This window comes from Talpa occidentalis, unplaced genomic scaffold (genome assembly GCF_014898055.3).
Source record: "Talpa occidentalis isolate TD23 unplaced genomic scaffold, MPIMG_talOcc4v2.1 talOcc4.2, whole genome shotgun sequence".
Classification (NCBI taxonomy): domain Eukaryota; kingdom Metazoa; phylum Chordata; class Mammalia; order Eulipotyphla; family Talpidae; genus Talpa; species Talpa occidentalis.
The window spans coordinates 146,935,504-146,958,911 of record NW_023602073.1 but is presented as its reverse complement, the minus strand read 5'-3'; the positions used below and the strand labels follow the sequence as shown (position 1 = coordinate 146,958,911).

The 23,408-nt window shown below is 39.7% G+C and overlaps 1 protein-coding gene across 2 annotated transcripts in view; it reads right to left on the bottom strand.

The window, feature by feature from the left end:
• Window positions 1–23,408, bottom strand: part of SYNE1 (spectrin repeat containing nuclear envelope protein 1) — a 432,020-nt gene that overhangs the window by 243,216 nt on the left and 165,396 nt on the right. For both annotated transcript variants that reach the window (XM_054697946.1, XM_054697947.1), the window contains 12 exons: window positions 22,862–23,012; window positions 19,854–20,081; window positions 19,366–19,464; window positions 18,129–18,316; window positions 17,617–17,740; window positions 12,831–12,997; window positions 11,054–11,207; window positions 6,267–6,895; window positions 4,293–4,472; window positions 2,433–2,583; window positions 1,948–2,106; window positions 473–655 (listed from right to left, as the gene is read on the bottom strand). In XM_054697946.1, coding sequence (XP_054553921.1) covers window positions 473–655; window positions 1,948–2,106; window positions 2,433–2,583; window positions 4,293–4,472; window positions 6,267–6,895; window positions 11,054–11,207; window positions 12,831–12,997; window positions 17,617–17,740; window positions 18,129–18,316; window positions 19,366–19,464; window positions 19,854–20,081; window positions 22,862–23,012 — 2,413 coding nt within the window. The remainder of the gene's footprint in view (window positions 1–472; window positions 656–1,947; window positions 2,107–2,432; window positions 2,584–4,292; window positions 4,473–6,266; window positions 6,896–11,053; window positions 11,208–12,830; window positions 12,998–17,616; window positions 17,741–18,128; window positions 18,317–19,365; window positions 19,465–19,853; window positions 20,082–22,861; window positions 23,013–23,408) is intronic.

The following is a 23,408-nucleotide window of genomic DNA, read 5'->3' as shown; positions in this document are numbered from 1 at the left end:
CCCACCTCTTATTCTTAAGCTATTTATGGCCTTTTCAATCAAGTAGCTAAAGATTACGAGTTTCATAGCACACACGTGTCTCCCAAAGGAAGAATGAACTTTAGAAAACGGATTTTTTTTTTAAAGAATTTCTTTTTATTATTTATGCAATAGCTGGGTTTCAGGCCAGAGGCGCAGGAGGGTGAGAGGATTCACCAGAGACAGAGCGGGGAGCAGAACAGGCAGACAGACCTAAAGCACTGCTGAGGGGAGCAGCGGGCGAGACAAGAGAGGTCTGCTCTGCCATGTGGGTTTCTCCCTGGCTAGCTGGGAATCGAACCCACGCTGCAGAGGCTGCAGACAGCTTCACAGCGCTGTGCTCAACCCTCTGTGCCACCGGGGAGGCCCTAAAACGGATTTTTTTTTCATTTATTTTTCATATTCTCATCAATGACACAACACAAGCTCACATTTGTAGGTATGGTCAACTTACCTCGAATTCTTTAAGAAATTTTTCTGCTCTCAGGCTATTATCCAGGTTGCTGATGCTTTCAGTCAGCTGTGGAACAGAATTGTTTGACCATCCTTCTATCTCGTCTTTACTTGAAAGTACATCCTCCCAAATGGACAGGCTTACCCTCAGCCTATCCATGTTTTCCTCAAGTCTCTCTGACACCTGGGACAGAAAACATAAACAGGCCTGGAGATGCTCCTTGTCTTCCCAAGGGACTAAAATGTCAATCCTTTCTTATTCGGAAAATTACATTCTAGTTAAAAAACAAAGTTTACAAAAACTATTATAAGTTAATTAGCTCTATCCTCTAGAATTCAACCTTAGAGTAAATTGTGTCATAGGCGACTCCAATAGACCCTAATTAGTGCACCAGTCTCAAGGAATTGTTAACCATTACATAAATTGTGCCTGTTATTGGGAGGGTTGATTGAATTCTGAGATCTTCCATTTTTATTTGCAAATTAGGGTCTATTGGAGTCGCCTATGACACAATTTACTCTAAGGTTGAATTCTAGAGGATAGAGCTCCACCTTAAGTGCTCTTGTATTTATGATAAAAAGTTACAAATAAGCACTTTTATTTTTAAGGCTGAGATATAAAATAGAGGCCATTAATTAGACTTCAATGTATTCATAGAATAAGTTAATAAGTTGCTTCACAGGAAGCAACCAGTTTTGCATGTTTAAAGTGAAGCATTAATGCTTACACTCCTCTATAAAAAGAATGTCTTTTTAAAAGAATGTCCCTTTAAAACCTTTATAAAGGTAATTATGTGATGATGGTACACAAATATCAATGTCTAACTCTTGTAATTTGGCTTCTATTGGTTAGCTTTCTGAACCTAGGTATTGATAATGGGGGTGAGAGGATAGAATTAGTGAATTTTTGTGTTGGAAAATAATGCAAAATATATATATATTTCTTTGGAAATTTACATGCAATGTAAATTTGTTCTATGGTGGTTTGGATTTTTCTATGGTTTGTTCTAAGATGGTTTGTTCTATGCTGACAACACTACATAGATAGAATAAGAACAAAAACTTAAGATGTAAACTACAAGTCCACTTTTTCTATGAAAAATTATAACCTTATTTCTTCCAATTATTATACATTGTTATGGTTTAATATTCCATAGGATGTTTAAAAATTATTCCAATTTTATCCATAACTGCAGAGGAAAAATACTTAGTTTTTCAATTTATGATTGAAACTCCCATGTGAAATTCTAGAAACCCTGCCAATAAGTTTTTAACAAGAACACAAATTATCTTTTTCCTATTTCTAAACTGTATGTGAACACTATTTTTCTTGAGAATATAATTTTGCATTAAAACTAATTCAGTTAAAAATGGAATTCACATCTCAAAATAATACTTGGCCCAAAAAATATGATTGAGAAATTTAAATATTTAAACAGTTCATAGGCTCCCATGGAATCCAACCACCTGTCTTACATCCAACCACTTGTCCATGGTGCTTTCCATGTCTGTTTTCACCAGGAGGAAATCACCACTGTGGATTTTTTTCAGCTCAGATAGCAAATGCTTTCCTTTACTGGTAAAGTTATCAAGTTCGTTCTGTTTATTGTACATCTCGTTCTTGGCAGCTTCATGCTGTGGACATAAATGTTTCCTTAGTTAATAAAATAATCACTGTTAAGTCAAGAGCATAAAAAATTATTTGCTTCTAGGAAATTTAGTTCTGGATTGACCTTACGTAGAAACTACTATTATTGATGAACTATGTGGGTATAGATAAAACATAACTTTCTCAAATGGCTGGAATCCTAAGATCAGTATTTCTAGAAAAAAAGTTGAGTTCATCAGTATGAATTATCTATATCTAACTGTACTGACAAGAGTAGTGTAGAGAATATATGAGTAGTAGAAAACAGGTCTACTGAAGCAGTCTATTAAAATAATGCATTTTGAATTTTTACCTTGGATAGAGCCCATTTAAGATCCTCCTGATCTTTTATAGCAGTTCTGGTTACAACCACATTGCTGGCATTTTCTAGGACTTTAGATACAGCTGACTTCAAGTTTTGATATTCTCTCATTAAGTCAATAAGTCCACAGCACTGACCCTGGCTGTAATGATTAAAGAACATATATTATTTGCCATCAGGAGTTCGCTATGATTTGACCTGAACTGTAACTACATAAAATAAATAGATGGATGCTAGAATCAAAACAAACCCATATTTCCACCTATAAAGGTCAAAAGAGTGCTCGTCAACCCAAATGAATTCTAATGTCCAAAGCGATCTCTATGAATGAAGAATAAACACACCTACTAAAACACAATCTGTGACCTCAGTGGCAAGAAAAAAGCAACATATATTCCTGGCAATTCAGACTTATGTAGGTATCACCACGTTTTTGTTTTTTAATTTTCCCAATTATACATTATATACCAATTTATACTTCATAAAGTGTGCACTGACTTTGCACTTTTGAGAAAATCCCTTGAACATTTATATATGGGTCTATTTCTGGACACTGTTCCATTGGTCTCTATGCTTACTTTTTAGCCAAGACAACACTGAATCCAGGTGGTGCGAATTCTCCAATTCTTTTTCAAAATTGTACTCTTTGAGGTCTTTTGCCTTTACATATGGATTTCAGAATCAGTTTGCTAATTTCTATAAAAAATTCTGCTGTGATTTTTTATTGAAATTATATTGACATAAAAAAGACCTCAGTAATAAGAGAACAAACAATTTTAAAAAACTGACCAGTTTGAACAGGTACTTCATTAAAGAAGAGATAGAGAGAGCAAATAATATCAAAATATGTTCCATATAATTACTCATCAGGGAAATATAAATTAAAAACAAGATAAGATATCTTTACACATCTATTATAATCTCAAACAAGCCAACAAAAACTTGATAACATCAAGTTCTGGGAATGATAGTGAGCAACTGGAATTTTCACAGAAAGCTAGTGTGAGTGCAAAATAGTACAACTACTTTGGTTATTTCTTATAAAACTAAAAGCACACACTTACCATACAAACCAAGACCTCACTTTTAGCTATTTACCCAAGTAAAATAAAAACTTATGTACACACAGAAACATTTAACATGGATGATTATAGTTGCTCTCTGTATAATTGCCCAAACTGGAAAGAATCCATTTACCTGTTAGTCTGAAGAAGACAAAACTATAGAGACAGGAGATAGCCTGGTGAGTGAAAGGGACTGGGGGTTTAGGGTTGGTGTGAGGAAAGGGATTGACTGAAAAGATCTGAGGAGAATTTCAGCTGGTGGGATTGTTAGCATGAAACCGAATTGTTAGTGTGAACCTGAATTTTCGTGTTCAAGTTAATGTATGATTTTTAATGATACATACCTGAAACTTATGTAATGTTATAGTGCATTTATACTTAAAAAATTAAAAAGGAAAGTTGACTGTTGTAAGAGTTACACAACTGTAACTCATACAGTTCAGGGTCTACAATTAAAATGGTGCATTTACTGTATGTGAATTCTCAGTTACAAACGAGTACAACAAAACTAAAAACAAAGAGCAAGGCTCTCACTGAAGCCCTTTGTAGTCATTGACAGCTCCTTCTTAACAGCACTGAAATTCACATGTAATTCTTAACTCAAGATCACCACTTCAACAATGTTCTGAAGGGCTATTTTTAACGTTAGTAAAGAGGCACAGAATACCTAAGATGGTAAGAGACAGTCAACTCTGGAACATGCCAACACAAATCAATGGGCAATGTTCCCGTGTCACAAAATAAGCAGAAAGTTGGAAATAAAAATGGATTTTTTTATTTAACTTACTTCTCATGAATTAGTGTTTTGGTATCATCCCAGGTGACCTGCAAGCGGTTAATCTCTTTGTCAACTTCAGGTGCAAAAGCTACATCTTTTTGGGCAATTTGCTTAGCTTTGTCTTTCAACCAACATAGTTCATGCTCATGAGAATTCAATTCATCTTCTAACTGATTGAAAACTCGCAACCTACAAATGAAAAAGTTATTTTGCTATTAATGTATTAAAGACAATGCAACGATATTTCCCCTCCATAAAACACACACACACACACACAGACATTTTTAACACAGCAATTAAACAGATGTACAACTGAAAAAGATACCTTTAAAGCTAACTTTGCAAAACTCAGACTGTACCTCAGAAAACATTTAGTCATTCTCACTACTCACCTTCAACTTTCTATTAAGTGTATATTCTTTTTTATTTTGCTTTGATGATATAAGACTTTGAAGACTTAGGCTGACCTCGTAGGCAAAGTAGGTGAATACTTACTGAGGTCATTTTAAGAAATCTTTTTGTGCCATGAGACTAATCCATGTAAACTAATATTTAAGTCCACAGTTGTTTCATTCAAAATAAAATTTGCTTTAGTGAACTCTGCAGCAAAGATATTTTTTAAAAATTAAATTTTAGGGCCTCCCCTGGTGGCACAGCGGTTGAGCGCTGGGCTGCAAGGCTGCCCGCAGCCTCTGCAGCGCCAGTTTGTTCCCCGGCCGCCGGCGAGGGTCCCACCAAAAAAAAAAAAAAAAAAAAAAAAAAAAAAATTTAAATATTAAATTACCTAGTTTATTGAAATAACCATGTAAAAATGATTATGTTTTTTCCCTAATGCATTAATATTTGAGCACTGGTAGAAATGAGTCCACACAGAAGTTGCAGTTGACTCTTCCTTATTCTTCCATTTTGATACAGTGCCATAGAGTTCATAAGGTGACTACACATGAATTATTCAATTTAATTCCCCAAAGTGACATTATCATTATTCCCACCTTATAAGAAGAGAGGTGATTTGTCCAAGATCGTAAGTGAAGTGAAATATGGCTATTATTTCATAAATCCTTTAATTTAATGCCACATTTTCCGCAGTCTGTGTTTTGCCTACCATGCCCTTTTCTACCTTCACATCTCTATGCAACAGTTAAAAGTAATTGGGGAGGGCCTCCCCTGTGGCGCAGTGGATTAAGTGCAGCGCTGTGAAGCTGTCACAGCCTATGCAGTGCAGGTTCGATTCCCGGCCGGCCAATGTGATAACCACACTGTCTCCCCTGCTGCTCCCCTTGGCAGGTATTTCAGTCAGTCTGCCTGTTGTGCTCCCCATTGTCTCTGGTGAATCCTCTCACACACACCCCCCCCACACACACGCCTCTGACCTGTACCCCAGTTCTTGTATATAAGTAAATAAATCTTAAAAAAAAAAGGCATTGGGGAGAAACTTTTCACCAAGTTGATCCAGTTTTACTTTACGTGAATGAATATAAATCTCAAATGGCAGCTTATCACCTTGCTAAGCTCCAGAAGAATTCATTTCCTTCCTTGCAGAGAACTCTTTCTTCCTGTTTTATCTCCACCAACATCCTGCCACTTGCTCTCAACTTAGGAGCTTGCTCTGTCTTTTCTGAGGGGCTAATAGTTTCCAGAAAGGAGTTCCCTCATATTTTTACCACTAGAACTACAAAATAATTGAGTCACTCTCACTCTTTCTGTCCTCATTTGTCTCCTGTCACTTAAAATAGATAATATACCCTCGACTGTAAGGTCACAGAGTGCCTTCACCCCTAAGAAAATGCTGAAGGAAAATCCAGAGAAATTTTATTATTTCTTAAATGCCCTGTTAGTCGTTAATTTTATCCTCAAAAAATAGTTTGTTTAAAAAAGAAGTTATTAAATACAGTAATTTGAAGGTTTTGCACAACCATTAATTTCAGAGCAAAAAGTAAATAACTGAACAAGAAAACCGGCTTCAGCGCGGTGGCCTGTTACCTCTGTTGAAGAGCCTGGCGTGTGGGCTCCTTAAGTCGCTCTTTGTCAGCCCTTTCTTCAATGTCCTCAATGCCCTTCAGCAACTCCTCTTTCTGCTCTTGAAAAGCTTTTTTCAACATAGCCAGGGCATCTGCCTCACTTTGCTTGGTTCCCAGAAGGTTCTGGATCTTCTCTAATTCCACACAGAGATGATCAGCTGTGTTTCTGCAGGAAGTCCTTTGCTCAGAACTCCCACTCTTAAGATGGTATTGAGCTTTGGAGAGAACGCCATCCAGACTGATGGCTGTAGTTTCCAGTCTTTTAACTTCTTGAATAGCATCATCCAGTTCTTTTTCTAACATGGCAGACTGTTTCTTATTCATGCTGTTGGTTGCGTCCACCGTTTGCTTCAGGCGTTGCAGCACTGCTGACAGTGAAGCATGGCTCTGCAGAAATTCGGTCAGCTGGGACAGGGCCAGCCTCCGCCGCTCCACGACCTGACTGGCCTCCTCAAACAGCTGGAAGCAGTCCTCCGCCTTGCCCTGCAGCAGATGCAGGTCCTCTGCCCGGCCCAGAGAGCACAGCTTTGCCAGGTGACCCTGGAGACTCTGCAGGTCTCCCTTCTTGCTTTCCACCTGTGTTGCATGGTCCTGGAAGGGAAGAGCGAGGTGCTGATTCTTCAGACACACTAGGGTGTATGACACAGGTACATGCAAGATTAGCGATGTGAAGTGTATTGTAAAGGTAATGAATGGCTGATGCATCGGGCAACACCACAATGATAAAGAAACAAGAGTTGTAGAGCAGGCTACATAATGCAGGATGCTGCCTCAGAGCAAGATCCTGGCCTTTTTATTGATATACAGCATTGACTGTAAGGGGAAGGAGCAAAAGAAAAGGGGAAGGAGAGTAAGGAGAAGGAGATTAAAGAAAAGGGGAAGAATGTAGAAGATCAGGGACTGTGAGTCTGCTCTCCAGGCACATCTGATCTGGTTGATGACTCAGTATTGTCATTGAGATCAAACCCTAATTCCCCAGCCATGGTTTTAATCTTATCAACAAGGCATTGGACTGATCAACTTCTGGGGTCCTTTGTTATGCATCTGTCATCAGCCCCCGAGGTGTTCCCTGTCATACCTCAAGATGCCTAGCCTTCCCATCATGATCCAGCTTTGCGCTCTTGTTTGATTTGAAGGGCACCTTGCAGGGTTGGGCTCTTGTACCTAAATGAAGGGGTCATTTTGACCTTGCTTAGGATTGAGAACTGTAGGTAACAAAATGATGGCCAAACAGGCCGCTTAGGAGTAGTAGACCCACAAATGGCGTAGTGTTTAACCTTCTAAAAATGTTCTGTTTTACTTATTGATATATTACACAGAAAACACAATTCTGATTTGGAACTCACTCTTTACATGGAAAGGGATTTCTCTGTGAACAGAAATAATTCAAGGAAATTTTACAGACCTATATATACATAAGTATAGGTATCTATCTTCTGAGATCATCCAAATTTTGAACTTCTTCTAATTTAGCATCTATATAGACACACTAGAGCTATAACATATACATCTAACCGTAACATATATGGCATACTGTAAATATGTATATATGTACACATAAACATTTATAAATGGGCTGAGTTTTATAGAGCTTGTAGGGAATCAGGATGAGAATAGAGGGACATTAGTCTCTCTTCAGAGATATTGGGGAAGGAAAATGAAAATCTGCACGAGATTTAGTAGCCTGGTCTTTAAAGAAAAGTAGATTACCCAGGTAAGACTGTGGTGAAGGAAACTTAAAGTCCATCTGTTATAGGACAGGGAGAGGGGCAGCCCAAACCCCGCAAACCTGCCTATACTAAATGGGTTCTGCCATCCGCCGCATCAACACAAAACACATGAGACTAATGGGAAGGATCTTTAATAAAACTAGGGAACAATACAGGTAAGGCAAAGAGTCTAGTTTCTAAATGAAGCACCCAAAGTTACCCGTCCCCTCGTGGGTGAAAGTCCATCCATATGGGATCGGCCCAGAGCAAGGCCCCAAAGCCTGCTACAAGTCTAAAGCATCTTCCAGTGGGGACCCACAGAAAAGGGTCACAAACAACCGGACAAGCCCGGAAGGAAAAGAGCAAAATCAACATCAAGATAAAAGCTGCCATTGTCACCTCCCCACAGGTCTCACCCACATCTGTGTCACCCAGTCCACGACCAAAAGACAAGCGCAGTTTCTTTACGTGTCTCTAGGCTCCATGTGCCTCCTCCAGGTCTCCTGGCTCCATCCTGCTTCCTTCCTTCCTCAGTCTCTTCTGCTTCTCCTCTTCCTGCTCAGCTCCACCCTCCCTTGGGTGGGGCAGGGAACCTCCCCCTTTCCTGGGGACCACCCTGTTACACAACAATCTCATCAGGGTTCCTAATAAAGAGAAAGTACTGCAGATCTCAATCTTGATGGCCATGACCTTCAGCTCCTTCTAGGCATGACTAATAAACTTGAGAGGGCTTTTTATAGCATGTTAGAATATTTGCAAATTTGAGATACCAAATTTTTTAAAAGCGCCTGGCCAGTTTGATAACAAGTATCTAGCTCAACTGTCAAACTGTCTCAGGTCATTAAGTCGAAGAAAGTCATATTGTAATTGGGGGGTCCCCAGGAAAGGGGGAGTTTCCCTGCCCCACCCAAGGGAGGGTGGAGCTGAGCAGGAAGAGGAGAAGCTGCAGAAGAGACTGAGGAAGGAGGCAGGATGGAGCCAGGAGACCTGGAGGAGGCGCATGGAGCCTAGAGACACATGAAGAAGCTGCGCTTGTCTTTTGGTCGTGGACGGGGTGACACAGATGTGGGGGAGACCCGTGGGGAGGTGACAATGGCAGATTTTATCTTAATGTTGATTTTGCTCTTTTCCTTCGGGGCTTGTCTGGTTGTTTCTGACCCTTTTCTGTGGGTCCCCACTAAAAGATGCTTTAGAATTGGGGCAGGCTTTGGGACCTTGTTCTGGGCCAATCCCATTTGGATGGAGTTTTACCCACGAGGGGACGGGTCACTTTGGGTGCTTCATTTAGAAACTAGACTTTGCCTTACCTGTATTGTTTCCTAGTTTTATTAAAGTTCCTTCCCATTAAAGTCTCCTATGTTTTGTGTTGATGCGGTGGATGGCAGAACCCATTTAAAATAAACAGGTTTGCGGGGGTTTGGGCTGCCCCTCTCCCTGCCCTATAACAATATCTCTTTGGCTAAATCCAAAGAGTTAGTCTAGCATCTGGTGAGCTTACAATGAAAGTTCAATGTTTTATCTCTAAATGTTGTTCTCAGCCTCTTATGCAGATTTCTCTGAAGGACAGGACTCCCCAAAATGTTCAGAACATGCCTTCCCAAAATATATCTCTGTGACATGTGGATTATTCTGAACTGAAGCCAGTTGAAGTCCTGCAGTCTCACAAGAAACTTTTACCGCTCTGTTAAAAAAAAAATCATTGACAGGGGCCTCCCTGGTGGCTTACGGGTTAAGTCTCAATCCCCAGCCAGAGAGCTGACCCACAGGGCACAGCAGACCTCTCCTCTCTTGCCCACTGCTCCCCTCAGCAGTGTATTTCAGTCAGTCTGCCTGTTCTGCTCCCCACTCTGCCTCTGGTGAATCCTCTCACCCCTGTATCTCTGGCCCACACCCCAATTCTTCTATGCAAAAAACCCCAAAATACTATTGATAGAAGAATAAAAATTGGGGCTGTTACCCAGAATTAGGGCTTTCGCCAGAAATAAACTGTCCCTTGGGGAAACCTATCTGCATGGCAGGGGAAACACTTAACTACAGAGCATCTGGACTTGTAGGAGTCAGCCCCTCCTTGTCATGTAAATGTCCCTTCTCACTCTCTGAAGCCCAAGAACCCTGGGCCATCCCTTAGCTCAGGACATGCACCCTCACTTTTCTCCATAGACTTTGAAATCCACATCTAGGTGGGTTCTCCATGTGTATGCAAATTTGTTTTTACCTTCCTACAAATGTGCATGATATTAATTTGATTATTCAATCAGCCTGAAAAGAACCTTTCCTTCCTCATATCTTCAACTATCCCAATACTTGATGATCAATTTCTGGGTTTTAAGTTTTTTTTTAAATGACAGGATAGATATTGTATCTTTTTTTTTTGAAGATTTATTTATTTATTTATGCAAGAGCCGGGGTACAGGCCAGATTCATGGGAGGGTGAGAGGATTCACCAGAGAGAGCAGGGAGCAGAACAGGCAGACTGATGAAACACACTGCTGAGGGGAGCAGCGGGGAGACAGGAGAGGTCTGCCACGCCATGTGGGTCTCTCCCTGGCTGGCTGGGATCGAACTCGTGCTGCAGCAGCTGCGGACAGCTTCACAGCGCTGCGCTCAACCTCCTGCGCCACCAGCGGAGGCCCTAAATATTGTATCTTATTTATAAAAAAGGAAAATAATTATGATTTGAAAAGAACTTCCAAGGCAAACAATAATCAGAAAGACTGCTGTCATTACAGCATTGGACTTCAGCATGAGTTTTCAATGTTGAAACAAAATAAACTGGAAAGCTTAAAATTGAAAGTTCTCATCACTTCACCTGAAAAGTCAGTTGTTCCACTTTGAAGAAACAGTGTCTGAAGGTGACTGCTTACTTTTGCTTAATTCATCTGCAGAACACACAGCCCGGCTCCATATGCTCCATTATTAAAACATTTACATACAAATATCCAATTCAACTGCTGTTGAGGTTTTCTTTAATGTTGCATCCCTTTGGAATCAAGAGCTCTTTTATGAACAAATTCTACTTCAACCTTAAAACATGCTTTACCTTGTGCCGAGCAAGAGCGGCGTGAGGGTCCACCACGTTTATCTCAGACGTCGTCTGCAGCTCACTGAGAAACAGCTTAATCCAGACAGAAAAAGAAAGCAGCAGCTCATCAAATTGCTGGTGTTCAGCCACCACAGACTGAAGAAAATGAATCCTATGACGAGAAAGGTGCTAAAGTTAAAATGTCCCACCAAGAAAGAGGAGGCATTCCTGACCTTTTAACCTCAGGCAAGTGGGGTGGCGGCATTGCTTGTGCAAAAAATGAATCAGTATGATTCGTGATTGATGATCTGAAGACAGAACCCAAACTGGCATTAAGAAAAACAACTTAATAAAATATTAATATTCATTTTAATGGTTCATATTTTAATTTCAACCTCTTAAATGGACCTTCATGTTTCAATCTTTACAAAATCTTTGACACATCATCTTTTCATGCATAAATTATATTTTGAATGTCTCCACACATTATATCACTAAAAGTCCTTTACTTTCCCTCCATGAGCTAAGCAGAAGGCAGATTCTGGTCTATTTTATAGAAAATTGCTCATCTTTAAAGGGTTGGCATCAAATCTTTCTGTAAACCTTCCCTGGACTCATTCAAATATCCCTCTTCTGTTTTCGTAAAATTCTGAGCTCACAAATTTGGTTTCCATGTTATATCTGTGCTGATTCGTGAGATACTTGAAGGCACATGTTATTTATTTTTATGCCTCCAGTGTTTAATATGGTGTCTGGTACTCAGCAGACACCCAATAAATATTTGCTGATTGAGTGAATAACTGAATGAATAAGCAAAGGAACAAATACCAACTCCATCAAAGTAGATTCAGGAACTCTGTATCCCAGGAACATAGAAGAGTGCTCTATTCATTGTAGAAGCTCATAAATAATTGCTCACAAATAATTGAATGAATGAATGAATGAATGAATTTAAAAAGTGATCAGGCCCTCCTTGGTGGCGCAAGGGGTTGAGGACCGTACTGTGAGGCGGTCAGCAGCCTCTGCAGCATCGGTTCATTCCCTAGCTGGCCAGGGAGCAACCCACATGGCGCAGCAGACCTCTCCTGTCTCACCCACTGCTCCCCTCAGCAGTGTGCTTCCATCAATCTGCCTGTTCTGTTCCCCACTCTGTCTTGGTGAGTCCTCTTAACACCACCCCGGCACCTCTGGCCTGTGCCCCAGCTCTTGTATGCATAGATAAATAAAAATAAATCTTTAAAAATTAAATAAATCTTTAAAAAAAAATAAAAATAAATCTTTAAAAAAAGGTATAAAGGGCAGTTGGCAATCATCTAGTTAATTAAGATATAATTTATTTTGTCTCCATTTAATATAATAGCAGTTTCCATTGTTTCCCACAAAGATGTAAATTAGGATAAAATGGAACATACATGCATATATGTCATATGAGACGTGTGTGTGTATGTGTGTGAGATGTGAGGGAAATTTTTAATTGTCATGTTTCTCCTGTACAAAACAGCTTGGGCAATGATCAATACAAATATAGCAATGCTATTAGCTTCAATATATTTCAATTAATTTGATCGTTTGTTCTGATTATGAGACTGAAATTTTTAATTGAAGTTCATCAGGAATGATAATTTTCAGCACTTTGACTTTTTAGATGACAAATAAAGTATTTTCTTCCTTTCTATTACCATGCCCTAATGGAGCTGGTTTAAAGAAAAGCAAACAAAACTATTGTTTCTTAATTTGTAGGCCTCCCATTTTAAAAATGCACAATGTTAGAAGCTTTTTTAAAAAAAAAACCAACCTTTTGCTAATTATCTGTGGCAAATCTCTCCATCTCTCATCTAATTGTTCCAAATGTAGCTTCATCATTTTCACATCATCTTTGGAGGCGATTGAAAATAGCGATTCCTTCCACTGCAAAAGGTTGCTGTAGAGTGAAGCCTGGGATACAACTTCATTTTGCAGCGCCTGAGCAAAACAGAATGTATTGCAGACCTCACCACAATTTGGCATTCCGGGACAACATGCAACAGCGTGGTTGTTGTCCAGAGGATTTGCAATCTTGTGTAAAATGGAGGTCACTGGCACCAGACTAAAGAGAGTTTTTATTTCTTGGTTTAGAAATGGGTCCACTTACCCATTTCTAATGCAACTTAAAAAAGAATACTGAAAGCTGAACTAGTTTTGGAGACTGAGTTATATGAAGCTAGGCAAAATTAGAAGTGGGAGAATTTCTTTTAGGATGAAGAAACTGAGTAGGCGGAGAATCAAAGAACTGTTGCCACAGGGAAACAAGGCACACCTAACAATACCAGACGCGTTTCTAGGGTCTGGGAACAGGGCTCCCCCTCTCCTTAAAGATGGTGTTAGGCCAGACTGGGATGGAAGGGGCCCTTTATTTTATTTTCATGCAACAGCACTCCTTATTTTAATCATGCAATGACTCTTTTAGGTGCTGTAGGTGATGCATAAAAGTTGTGGTTCTGACCTAATGAGAGGTCAAAGAGAAACACAGCTAGATAGCACCCAACAAAACGTGGCATCACATGGGATGACAGTAGCAGCATGGAGATGGTAGATGCAGATCAGATGTTTTCTCTTAGCGATGCCGCATGTGTGATGCAAACAAATTTGCTGAGGTATCAAAGGAAGGAGAACACAGCCTGGAGTGACAGGAAAGATCACAAGGCAGTCTTGGGACACATGCTAAGTAGGACAACAGAGAGAAGAAACATGGGCCAGGAGGTGGGAAGATCCAAGGTCTGTTCAGACCACAGTGGAGAATCCTGGCTGACACAGCGCCAGGATGTGGGTGTGACAGAAGCCTGCACCCCGCTCTGTTCTGTCACTTACATGGCACTTATTTCCATGCAGACACATGTAGAAATACAGAGAGCCTGTGTCATTTTTAAGAAAAGGATATGCAATGTCCTCTTTTAGAAGACCTCAAATGGATTCATAAGAAGATTGATTATTGCCATGTATCCTCAGGGAAGAAAACAGTCTCTGGAGATTTCTGAGCAGAAATTTTCTGGAATTTAATGCAGAGCAGTGTTTCATAATCTAGAAAGGCAGGTGATCCAGGAGTGAAGGAAACCCTCAAAGTCAAAGAAGGAGAAAATCTGAATTTGGGGTAGTGGTTCAGATGCAGCAGAAACTCTCTGATGGAAATTTTAGAGAAACAAACATGAAAAGTAGTCGAACCCTGCACTTTCTTAAACATTTTATAAAAGATGATGGGAAAATTTGGGTATAAAAATGTTATATAATAAATCTTTTTTGAGAATCAACTTTGCCTGTTGAATTTTCTGGCACAGACAGCACCACTTAAAGAAAGTTAGCATCTCCGGAAAACATTAACATCATCTATAGTTTTAATAACACTTGAAGATTTTTTTAGGTCTTCTTCTTCAAGGATGGCTTCTTCAGGGATGCAACAAGCCAGTTTTCTTTGTCTTCCTATCGTCGGTATTTATATCATTCATTTATTTTTTCTTTCTTGAAAATACTCATCACTGGGACATCTTTCTATATTGAATTCCTCTTCTCCGTTAAAAACAAGTTGTGGAATTGTCTAACAAGATGACAGCAAGCTGAAGATGCTGGGCTCACCTTTTCCACATATATACAACCAACAACCATATATACAACGTCTTTGTAATTCACAAAGACAATGTGAATTTTTTATACATCAAAAGGGATGGCATGTGGATGGCATATGTATGTGAACTACGTTTGCAGGGAGACTGGGTCAGTACAAACAATCACAAAATGGGGGTACAACCGCTGCCTGGAATCCCTCTTCTGTGTTGACTCAAGGACCCATGCCACTTTAAGAGCTTTAAATCTGGGGTCTTCTCCTCTGGAGAAGGAGGTACATAGAACAGAGGATACACACAGGAGAACTGCAGGAATGCAGAATGGTGAACATAGGCTCAAACCTGTGGCTCCCAAATGAGAACAGCTGGAGACTGACCTCTCAGGGGAGTCAGACCAGATGACCTGTGTCTCCTTGCAGAAGAGGCTATTATAGACAGCCTAGGACTGTGATGTGGGAAATACTCCCTTATTCTCAACCAAGACCAAAATGGAGACAACTGACTGCTCTCACCAAGCAGGGTTTGTAAGCACGTGGATATTAACAGCAAGAGCAGGCACCCCGGTGTCACTCTGCACTCACAGGCAAAGAAAACAACTCCCAGCTTATGACACTATCTCAATAGAATGCTACGAGAACCACTACATCTATTTCTCAACCATAGCTCAGAGGTGGAGACTCACCCCACATTGCTCAGGATGTTTTGGTTGAGGGGTTGGTTTACTAGAGGGGTCACTGTGGATCCCCTGCACAACACACGTACCCACAGCACTGTGGGAAGCATGAACACTTAATGCTCTCTACAGGTGAAATTTTGGTGCCCTACAGCTCCAGCTCCTACCTACCTATCACTTCTTACTGGCACCAGAGCCCGAGTCATCTGAACAGGTGCAGAGGCAATGGTCTGTAAAGAACAGACCTACAAATCTTGGATTAAAAAAAAAAAAAACACAACCTAGGCTGATATATAGTTTCTTGTAGGTGGGTATAAAGTCAATATATCAAGACAATAAAATGAAGTTCCCTATTACAACCCATAAAAAACTAAAAATAAAGTGACAGAAGACTGTATCACAAATATTGGGGCAAAAAACACAAGAGAAATCTTAGTCCAGCAGAATGGTAGAATCTACATGCTGAGGTTTAAGGAAGCAGTTGTAATCATGTTGTGGAAATATGAAAAACAATGATAAAAAACAGGAACAGAGTAAAGACAGAGAAAATATGAGACTGCGACAAATAGAATTAATAGATCTAAAAAGTACTATTCTATAATTAAAATGCAGAATGTAGTGACTCAACAGCAGACACATGCAAGTAATGGGGAGAGTCAGAAAGCTGGAATGCAGAGTGTCAGAGGTCACACAAAGTAAACAACATAGAGAGAAAAAATAATAAGCACAAAATGCAAACCTATAAGAGCACTTTGGGATAAGTTAAAGAGCAATAATATCCATATCATGGGGGTAATAGAAGGTGATGAGAGGGAAAAAGACTGAAAATTTATTTAAAGAAATAATTGCTAAGAATGACTTCAATCCAGGAAACAAACCAGACATCCTAATCCAAAGAGTTTCAAAGAAAATAATACCAGACCAACATGCTCCAAGACACGTTATAATTAAGTTGCTGAAAGCAAACAACAAAGAAGGAATACTAAAAAGTACAAAGAGAAAGAAGAATACCCTATAAAGGAACTCCTACTAGACTGTCTGCTAACTTTTCAGTGGAAACTTTACTGGCAAGTATGGAAATGGCAGGAAATATTTAAAATGCTCAAAGAAAAATATTCCTAAACTAGAAGACTCTATCCTGCTGAACTGTTACTCAAGATAGCACGAAGGGTCAGAAGTTTCACTGAAAAACAAAAATTAAAAGACTATATCAGCACCAAGTCTGATTTGAACAAAGTAATAAAGGGGCTACTATAAATCAAGAGCAAAAGAAATCTAGAGGTAACAGACAGCTATATGATAGAACATGGAGGAAGAAGAAAGCGAAAACGTGGCCCAGCAGAACAAGTTGGAAACTAAACTGTCCAGTGAGCCACAAGCATAAGTCATTAACACAAACTTCAGCATTAAATTTCAAGTGAAAATCAAGAGCATTAACACTCAAGACAGTAAAAATGGAACCTAAGCAAAATGTAAAAGATGTGCAAAGCCACACTAATTCTCTTTTAAAAAAACACAAATACCAAAATAGCAATGAGCACTTTGTCTGAAAAATTAAATTAAAATGGCTTGAATTCATCAACTAAAAGGTACAGAGTGACAGAATGGATTTGAAAACAAAGTCCAACCTTGTGCTTTCTACAAAAAACTCATCCTACCACCAAAGGCAAGCACAGACACAGATTTAAAGGCTGGAAGACAATCCTACAAGCAAATGATAATCAATAAAAGTCAGGAACACCTACATTTATCTCAGATAAAATAGATTTCCGATTAAAACAAAGTAATAACAGATGGAGATGGATATTAAATTATGATTAAGGGCCTAAGACAATTAGAAGACATAACAGTATTAAATATGAGGGAGCAGCAAATACATATAAACAGTAGTAGAACTAAACAGAGATATTGACAAAAGCACAATATGAGGGGATTAAAGAAAAAATTTCATTTCTCAAAGTCATATGAATACAAAAGAAGAAAGAATATACCTTTTACCCAGCTTCAAAAAGCACTAACTGATAATCATCCTTGCTTCATCTACATTTCTGCATAGACCTCCCTCAATTCCCCTGAAAGATCACAAGTGTTCAAATGTTAGACATTATATTACAGGACTTTCTAATGCATCATGGAAGTAGATCAGCATAAAGTTCCTCATTACTGTAACTTTTAGATGAGGATTGCTCTTCTTCTGGGGGTCATACAACCAAAGTGAGTTCGGTTGGATATAGGGTTTTGATCTTGTTCATGCTTTTCTAAAGCAGCCACATGAGAGGATGCCATTTTTGTTCCTCCCACGTCCTCGAACTTGCCTGTGTTAACTGAAGTTCACTCTCCACTTTGACCCTGTCGGCAGAAATGTCCATTTCTGGGGAAGTGGCTATAGCTTCACACCGCTCTAACCAGGTCAAAAAGGTCGACAGTTCTTTTTCGAGTCTAAAGAAAGCAGAAGTAAGAACAAGTGCATCGAATGATCATGCTAGAAAACTAAACCTTTCTAAAGTTGGAAGGACTAACACTAATCATCACAAATAATACAGCGTTGCTTGTCCTATTCCTTGATGAGAAGGTACAAAAAACAGCATCCTTCCAATTCCATGTATGTGTCTGCATGTGTTTGTGTCTGTGCGATATGGAAAGATCCACACACATCTTCTCTGCTCTCCGGCACCTTCATGGAATAATGAGGATCAAGATCATCCCATATCAGACACCTGGGCTGACCCGTTTTATGTCGGGGCTGACTGTTTCCCATCCTTGAAAGAACAGCTAGTGCTGAGGGGCTATGAGACCCAGCTGTGGTGCCAGAAGGGAGCCCGCTCACCTCTGCCAGTGGGTCAGCAGCTGCTCCAGCGCCGTCTGCCGCTGCTTGGCCTGAATCAGCAGCCCTTCGTATCTCTGCTGCAGGGCCGCAGCCTCCTGCACTGAAAAGCCCCTGCTGGCCACCTTCCGGGCGCTGGCTGAGAAAGACACCACCGTGCTGGCCAGCGACTCCAGAGCCTGACAGAGATCCTAGAGAGCAAACCAGGCGCAGCAAAAGCATTTCATCAAATACAAGACCCATGGGGCCTCCCCAGTGGTGCAGGGGTTAAAGTCTCAGGGCTATCAAGCTATGGCCAGCCACTGTGACAAGAGTTCGATCTCCTGCAGGGAGATGGTACAGCAGACCTCTCCTGTCTCCCGATGTGCCCCTCAGCAGTGTATTTTAGGCAATCCGCCTGTTCTGCTCCCAACTCTGTCTCTAGTGAATCTTCTCACCCCCCCCACCCCGCACCTCTGGCCTGTACCCCAGCTCTTGTATGCCTAAATACATAAATCTTTAAAAAAATTACAGATGTAACCCAAAATACATTCTAATCATTAATAGTCACACAATATAAATGCCACTCTCCTCTCCAGATGTGTCTCTGTCAAGTGTTTGCTCTCTAGCTCTGGGTCCCCTTTATTCTACATGAACAGGCATACACACATGCATGTGTAGTAGGGATGATATATACTTTGATTCATTAAAATAATTATTTTTAATGTTTCTTTGTGCAGGATTCTCCCCACCTTGGTGCCTTCCCCTACAGTCTACCAAAAGCAACTGCTGGTTACTTTGGGAAACATCTTAGAGTGAACAAATTTCAGGGACCAAACTTCAAAAGCTGGTCACTGAAAAAAGGTCAATGAGAATATATTCTTTGCATGTCTGGGTATGGTGGGTTAAAATCTGAAATCACCTATGTATATGTTTTTATCTGCACACGTAATTTTTATAACAGTGGCAACAAATAACAGGGATTTTTGAAGCTATAATTCAAAAATGTTATATGTCCTCATGGAGAAAGACATGTTTTTTAAATGATACTCCTTTTGCAGGTGTGCTTAATGGTGACTTTTTTGCATAATTATCAATATATCTTGAAGGCTATTAAGTGAATATGCTTGATCTCTATAATTCCTCAAGTAGCATCAAAATCTCCTTTCTCATAAAAATATTTACTATGTTCTCTTTTCCAGCAGGATTTATCAAATTTCTAAGTTGATAAATAAGCAGTGATGTTGAAGCAGATTCTTACCATATGTTCTTGGAGAACCTTGTAGGTTTCTGTAGCTGAAGAACATATTTTAATTGGATCAGCAAGTTTATCTTCAAATTCACACACAGACTGCTGGATCTAAAACATTGGTGAAATGCAAAAATGACAGTGGGAAAAAATACATCAAGGCACCAGAGGCTATTGGGAAAATAGAATGCCACTTTTTAGATACTTCTAATGTGACGAGAAAATAGAAGTGTATATTTAAAAACACAAAAGCAGCGTGGCCCATTATTTGAATGGAATACAACTAAGTATTAATGCTTATCTGGGCACAAGGTCCAATGACATTTTTATATTCCTTCAAAAATGGTACCTTAGAAGTACTAACAAGCTTAGTCATCTTGGACATCTTGGTAGATGATTGGTCCACTGTCTTTTCCTTATTTATTTCTGGATGCTTCATTGCATCTTGCTATAATGCAATGGGAAGTAGGTAACTTTAGCACGCATGGATCTCTTCTTACCTTACTGAGATTGTCTTCAAACGTCTGCTGCTGAGACAGGTGTCCTAGGACCGTGCTTTGCAGACACTGCGCATGCTCTCGGAGCTCCTCCCAGTACCTCCTTATCTGTGTCAACTTGGCTTTGATTCGAGCAGATTCTCCAGTGGTAATAAACTGGGCGAAAGATTGAGCTTCTTCTTCCAGTCCTGTAATGCTGCTGATCTTACTTTCTATTTCCTGAATTATCACCTAATATTTAAAATAAGAAAAAATGAAAACATAGGCTGAGCAAGCTGGCCTTTCTGAAATGATATAATTATCAGCAGAGTGAAAATTAGGAGAATTTTTCTTAACTGCCATGCAATCTACTTGGTCTGTTTTAAGAGAGCAGCTATGGACCCACAGCAGGTGCTTGCTGAGCTCCTGGGGGAAGCAGGAAAAGGATGGATATGCAGATAATACCTGAACACTACAAGCTGACGATGGTCGTGCGCACTGAATAGAGCAGAAAAAGGAGCCACTCCTGCTGCAAGGAAGCAGGCAGGGAGGCATCCCTGGGGCCCTCACGGTATCACTGAAGGGACAGAGAATCCCCTGCTCACTCTATGAATTAAGTGTCTTACCAGCTGCTCCCAGGAAGCAGTGCGTTCCTCTAGAAATGATCATATTGACATTTATCGAATGTTCCTAAAATGTGGTTGAGGGTTCCTATTTCACCAAATGGAATGGTTTTCGGAATCCACTCCTAACTAAAGCCCCTTTTGATACCAGTTGCTTCCAAACATGGATTATATCAGGTTCACCTGGTCCCTATCTTCACAGACTGACTCACTCTGTCTAAGGGAGTGGGGAAGTCAAGACCTTACATTTCCAATTCCCCAGGAGATGCTGCTGCTGATCCCTGGGTCTGCTCTCAACCAGTGTTTCATTGGTTAGCCCAGGCTCTGTGGGTAGAGTCCACATGGAATTATTTTCATTTGGGGCAGGAGGACATTTTATATGTTCGCTCAAACGTGACAGATACTGAAAGCCACAAGGGTGTGTGTGCCTGTGTGGTGTGTGGAGGCCGTGTCTCTCATAAACACAGGGGTTTATTTATGTGGAAGAGAATGAAAATGACACTCTGAGAAGAGAAAGCCAATTCACTACCAACTCAGACAGAAATTCAGACAAGCCTCGGTGTAGAATAATGTGTGGAAAGTACTGTTCCCCTGGAAAAACCGAAATGGGTGACTCCAGTGGGGATGAGCCTACACAGTCGGGTGTCTCCCGGTCTCCAGGAGACAGTATGGAGTAATTTCCATCATCATGCTAAGGAAGGATTCCTTTTATCTTTTTATTTTTCGTAGGGTTGACACTAGTAGTATAGTGGATAGATATTTTTAGTTTGAGCATTGAGACAGTCTTTCTTCATTTTACTGTTTTTTAGGGTGGCCTTTAAAGAGAAATTACTCGTAAATTCAACAAAGACACACATTCAGTGTTTTCGATGTGTCAGTTATTGTTTTAGGTGCTTGAACACAGTGTGTGCATGATTACCAACGTTACTGCAGTTTTAATATTTCCTATGATACAATCTGTTTGGAAATAGAACATGAATCTATTAGGCCAAATCCCACAATACAGTGTATTCTACTGTATCTTTGCTTACATTTGACAGGTACATTTTTCCTGCTCCTCATATTCATCTACTGTATTTTTTTGATGATTTTCAACATGTCATATTAGACATATTAAAATATATTTTTTAGTCGGATGGCATGTAAATCTACATGAAATGGTTATATATCAAAAAGTACAAATATGTAATCATTTTGTTTCCTCAAGAGTAACAATGAGAAAACATTTGATCATAGATGTTTTTCAGAAGTCCTGGGGAAAAAAAGATTTAAATAATAGCAAATGCATCACAGAAATGATAAACAAGTTGAAAATGTGTCAAAAATTTTAGAAAGAGAAAAATTTTGAGAAAAATTTATTGAAACGTGCTATTCTTTGTTTTCTTAGAATTTAGTGAAAACGATTAAATGATTTTTAAAAAGTTTTAAAGATGAAAATATTTTATGAGTATTCTTTAGTGGCGTGGCATTTATTTTTTCCTAGCCTATCACAGAAGACATAAGCAGATTGCACTGACCAGATTCCATGTATCTTTGATTGCAAAAGATGTGTGCTAAGCAAAGATCAGGAGCACAGCACGTAATCTCAGTGAAGCAACATGGCCCTCCCACTGTGCACATGGCATGGACTTGTTCTGAGTCATAATGTGAAATGTTCTCTCACCTTGTTATTTATTTTACTATATTTAATCAAGTGAAAAGGCAGAGGGTTTCCCTTCCAAAAAAATGAGCTGAGATAGAAAAAGTGGCTGAGTTTTGAAAATGTGTTGTATCAAATTCCATAAAAGAATGAAGAATGAATGCTCAGATCTCATTTCTTTCCATTTTTTCTTAACCATTTGAATGAGTGGATGATGAGAGTCGATGCACATGGTTGTTTTAGAGCTGGGAGAGCTAAGGAATAAGAACAGCTCAGCCTAAGCCCCCAAGGTCAGCATAAATGAAAGTATTGTTTCCCCTAGAGAAAGCAATTTCTTGAATTCCTCCTTGTGGTGGGTAAGGGTAAATATCAGAAGCACTTGAGCTAGACATTTGGGGTGCTTATAAAGTTCAGTGGTAGGTGATGAATACATCCCATGTCCTATCATGTTGAATCAGCAGAGCACTTCGATGGGGTTCATTCAAATGAAGGAAAGGAATAATGGTACCATAAAACCATTTTAATGAAATTTCACACAATATTGGCTTTGAATGCATAAGTCAGACAACATTAATACATAACGCCACCTAGAGAGTGCTGCCCAGCATCAACCAAGACCTCTTAGCTCAGCATTTTATGTGAAATTAATTTTAATAGAGTCACATAGAAAGAAAGATTTGTTCTGGAGCCAAAGAGCTTTTGATGAAAGGTAAGAAGAGCATTCTTAAAAGCTAGACATGGATTATAAACGTAATGTGTGAGCAGGTCACCTTAATTTGGTTGATTTGCATGTCCATGGCAGACGACGAAGTTTCCAAGGCATTGAGTTCTTGCTCTTTCTCAGTTATCCAGGTGGACAAGGTCTCAAAATTATTGCCAAAATGATCCCACTTGTTTTTCACCATTTCCATGGTTTTAATACTAAAATTAACCAAATTAAGTAAATAAAATGAAGTATCTTAATAGAGAACAACAATACAGTTTTCCTTTAAATCATCAAGTGAAAAGATAGTGAAGACATCTGTGGCCACTTGGAAGTTGAAACTATATCAACAGGACCAAAAATGCACACTGGATCTGAGAAATCAGTCAGACCTCAAATCTTCCTGTCTCCTCTGACAATGAACACTGAATGAGGTAGCATCTAGACTATGCTATGGGACCTCCCTGGTGGCACAGTGGGTTACGCACCACGTTGTGAAGCTCTCCACAGCCTCTGGAGCACGGGTTTGATTCCCGGCCAGCCAGGGAAAAACCCACATGGCGTGGCAGACCTGTCTGCCTGTTCTGCTACCCGCTCTGCCTCTGTGAATTCTC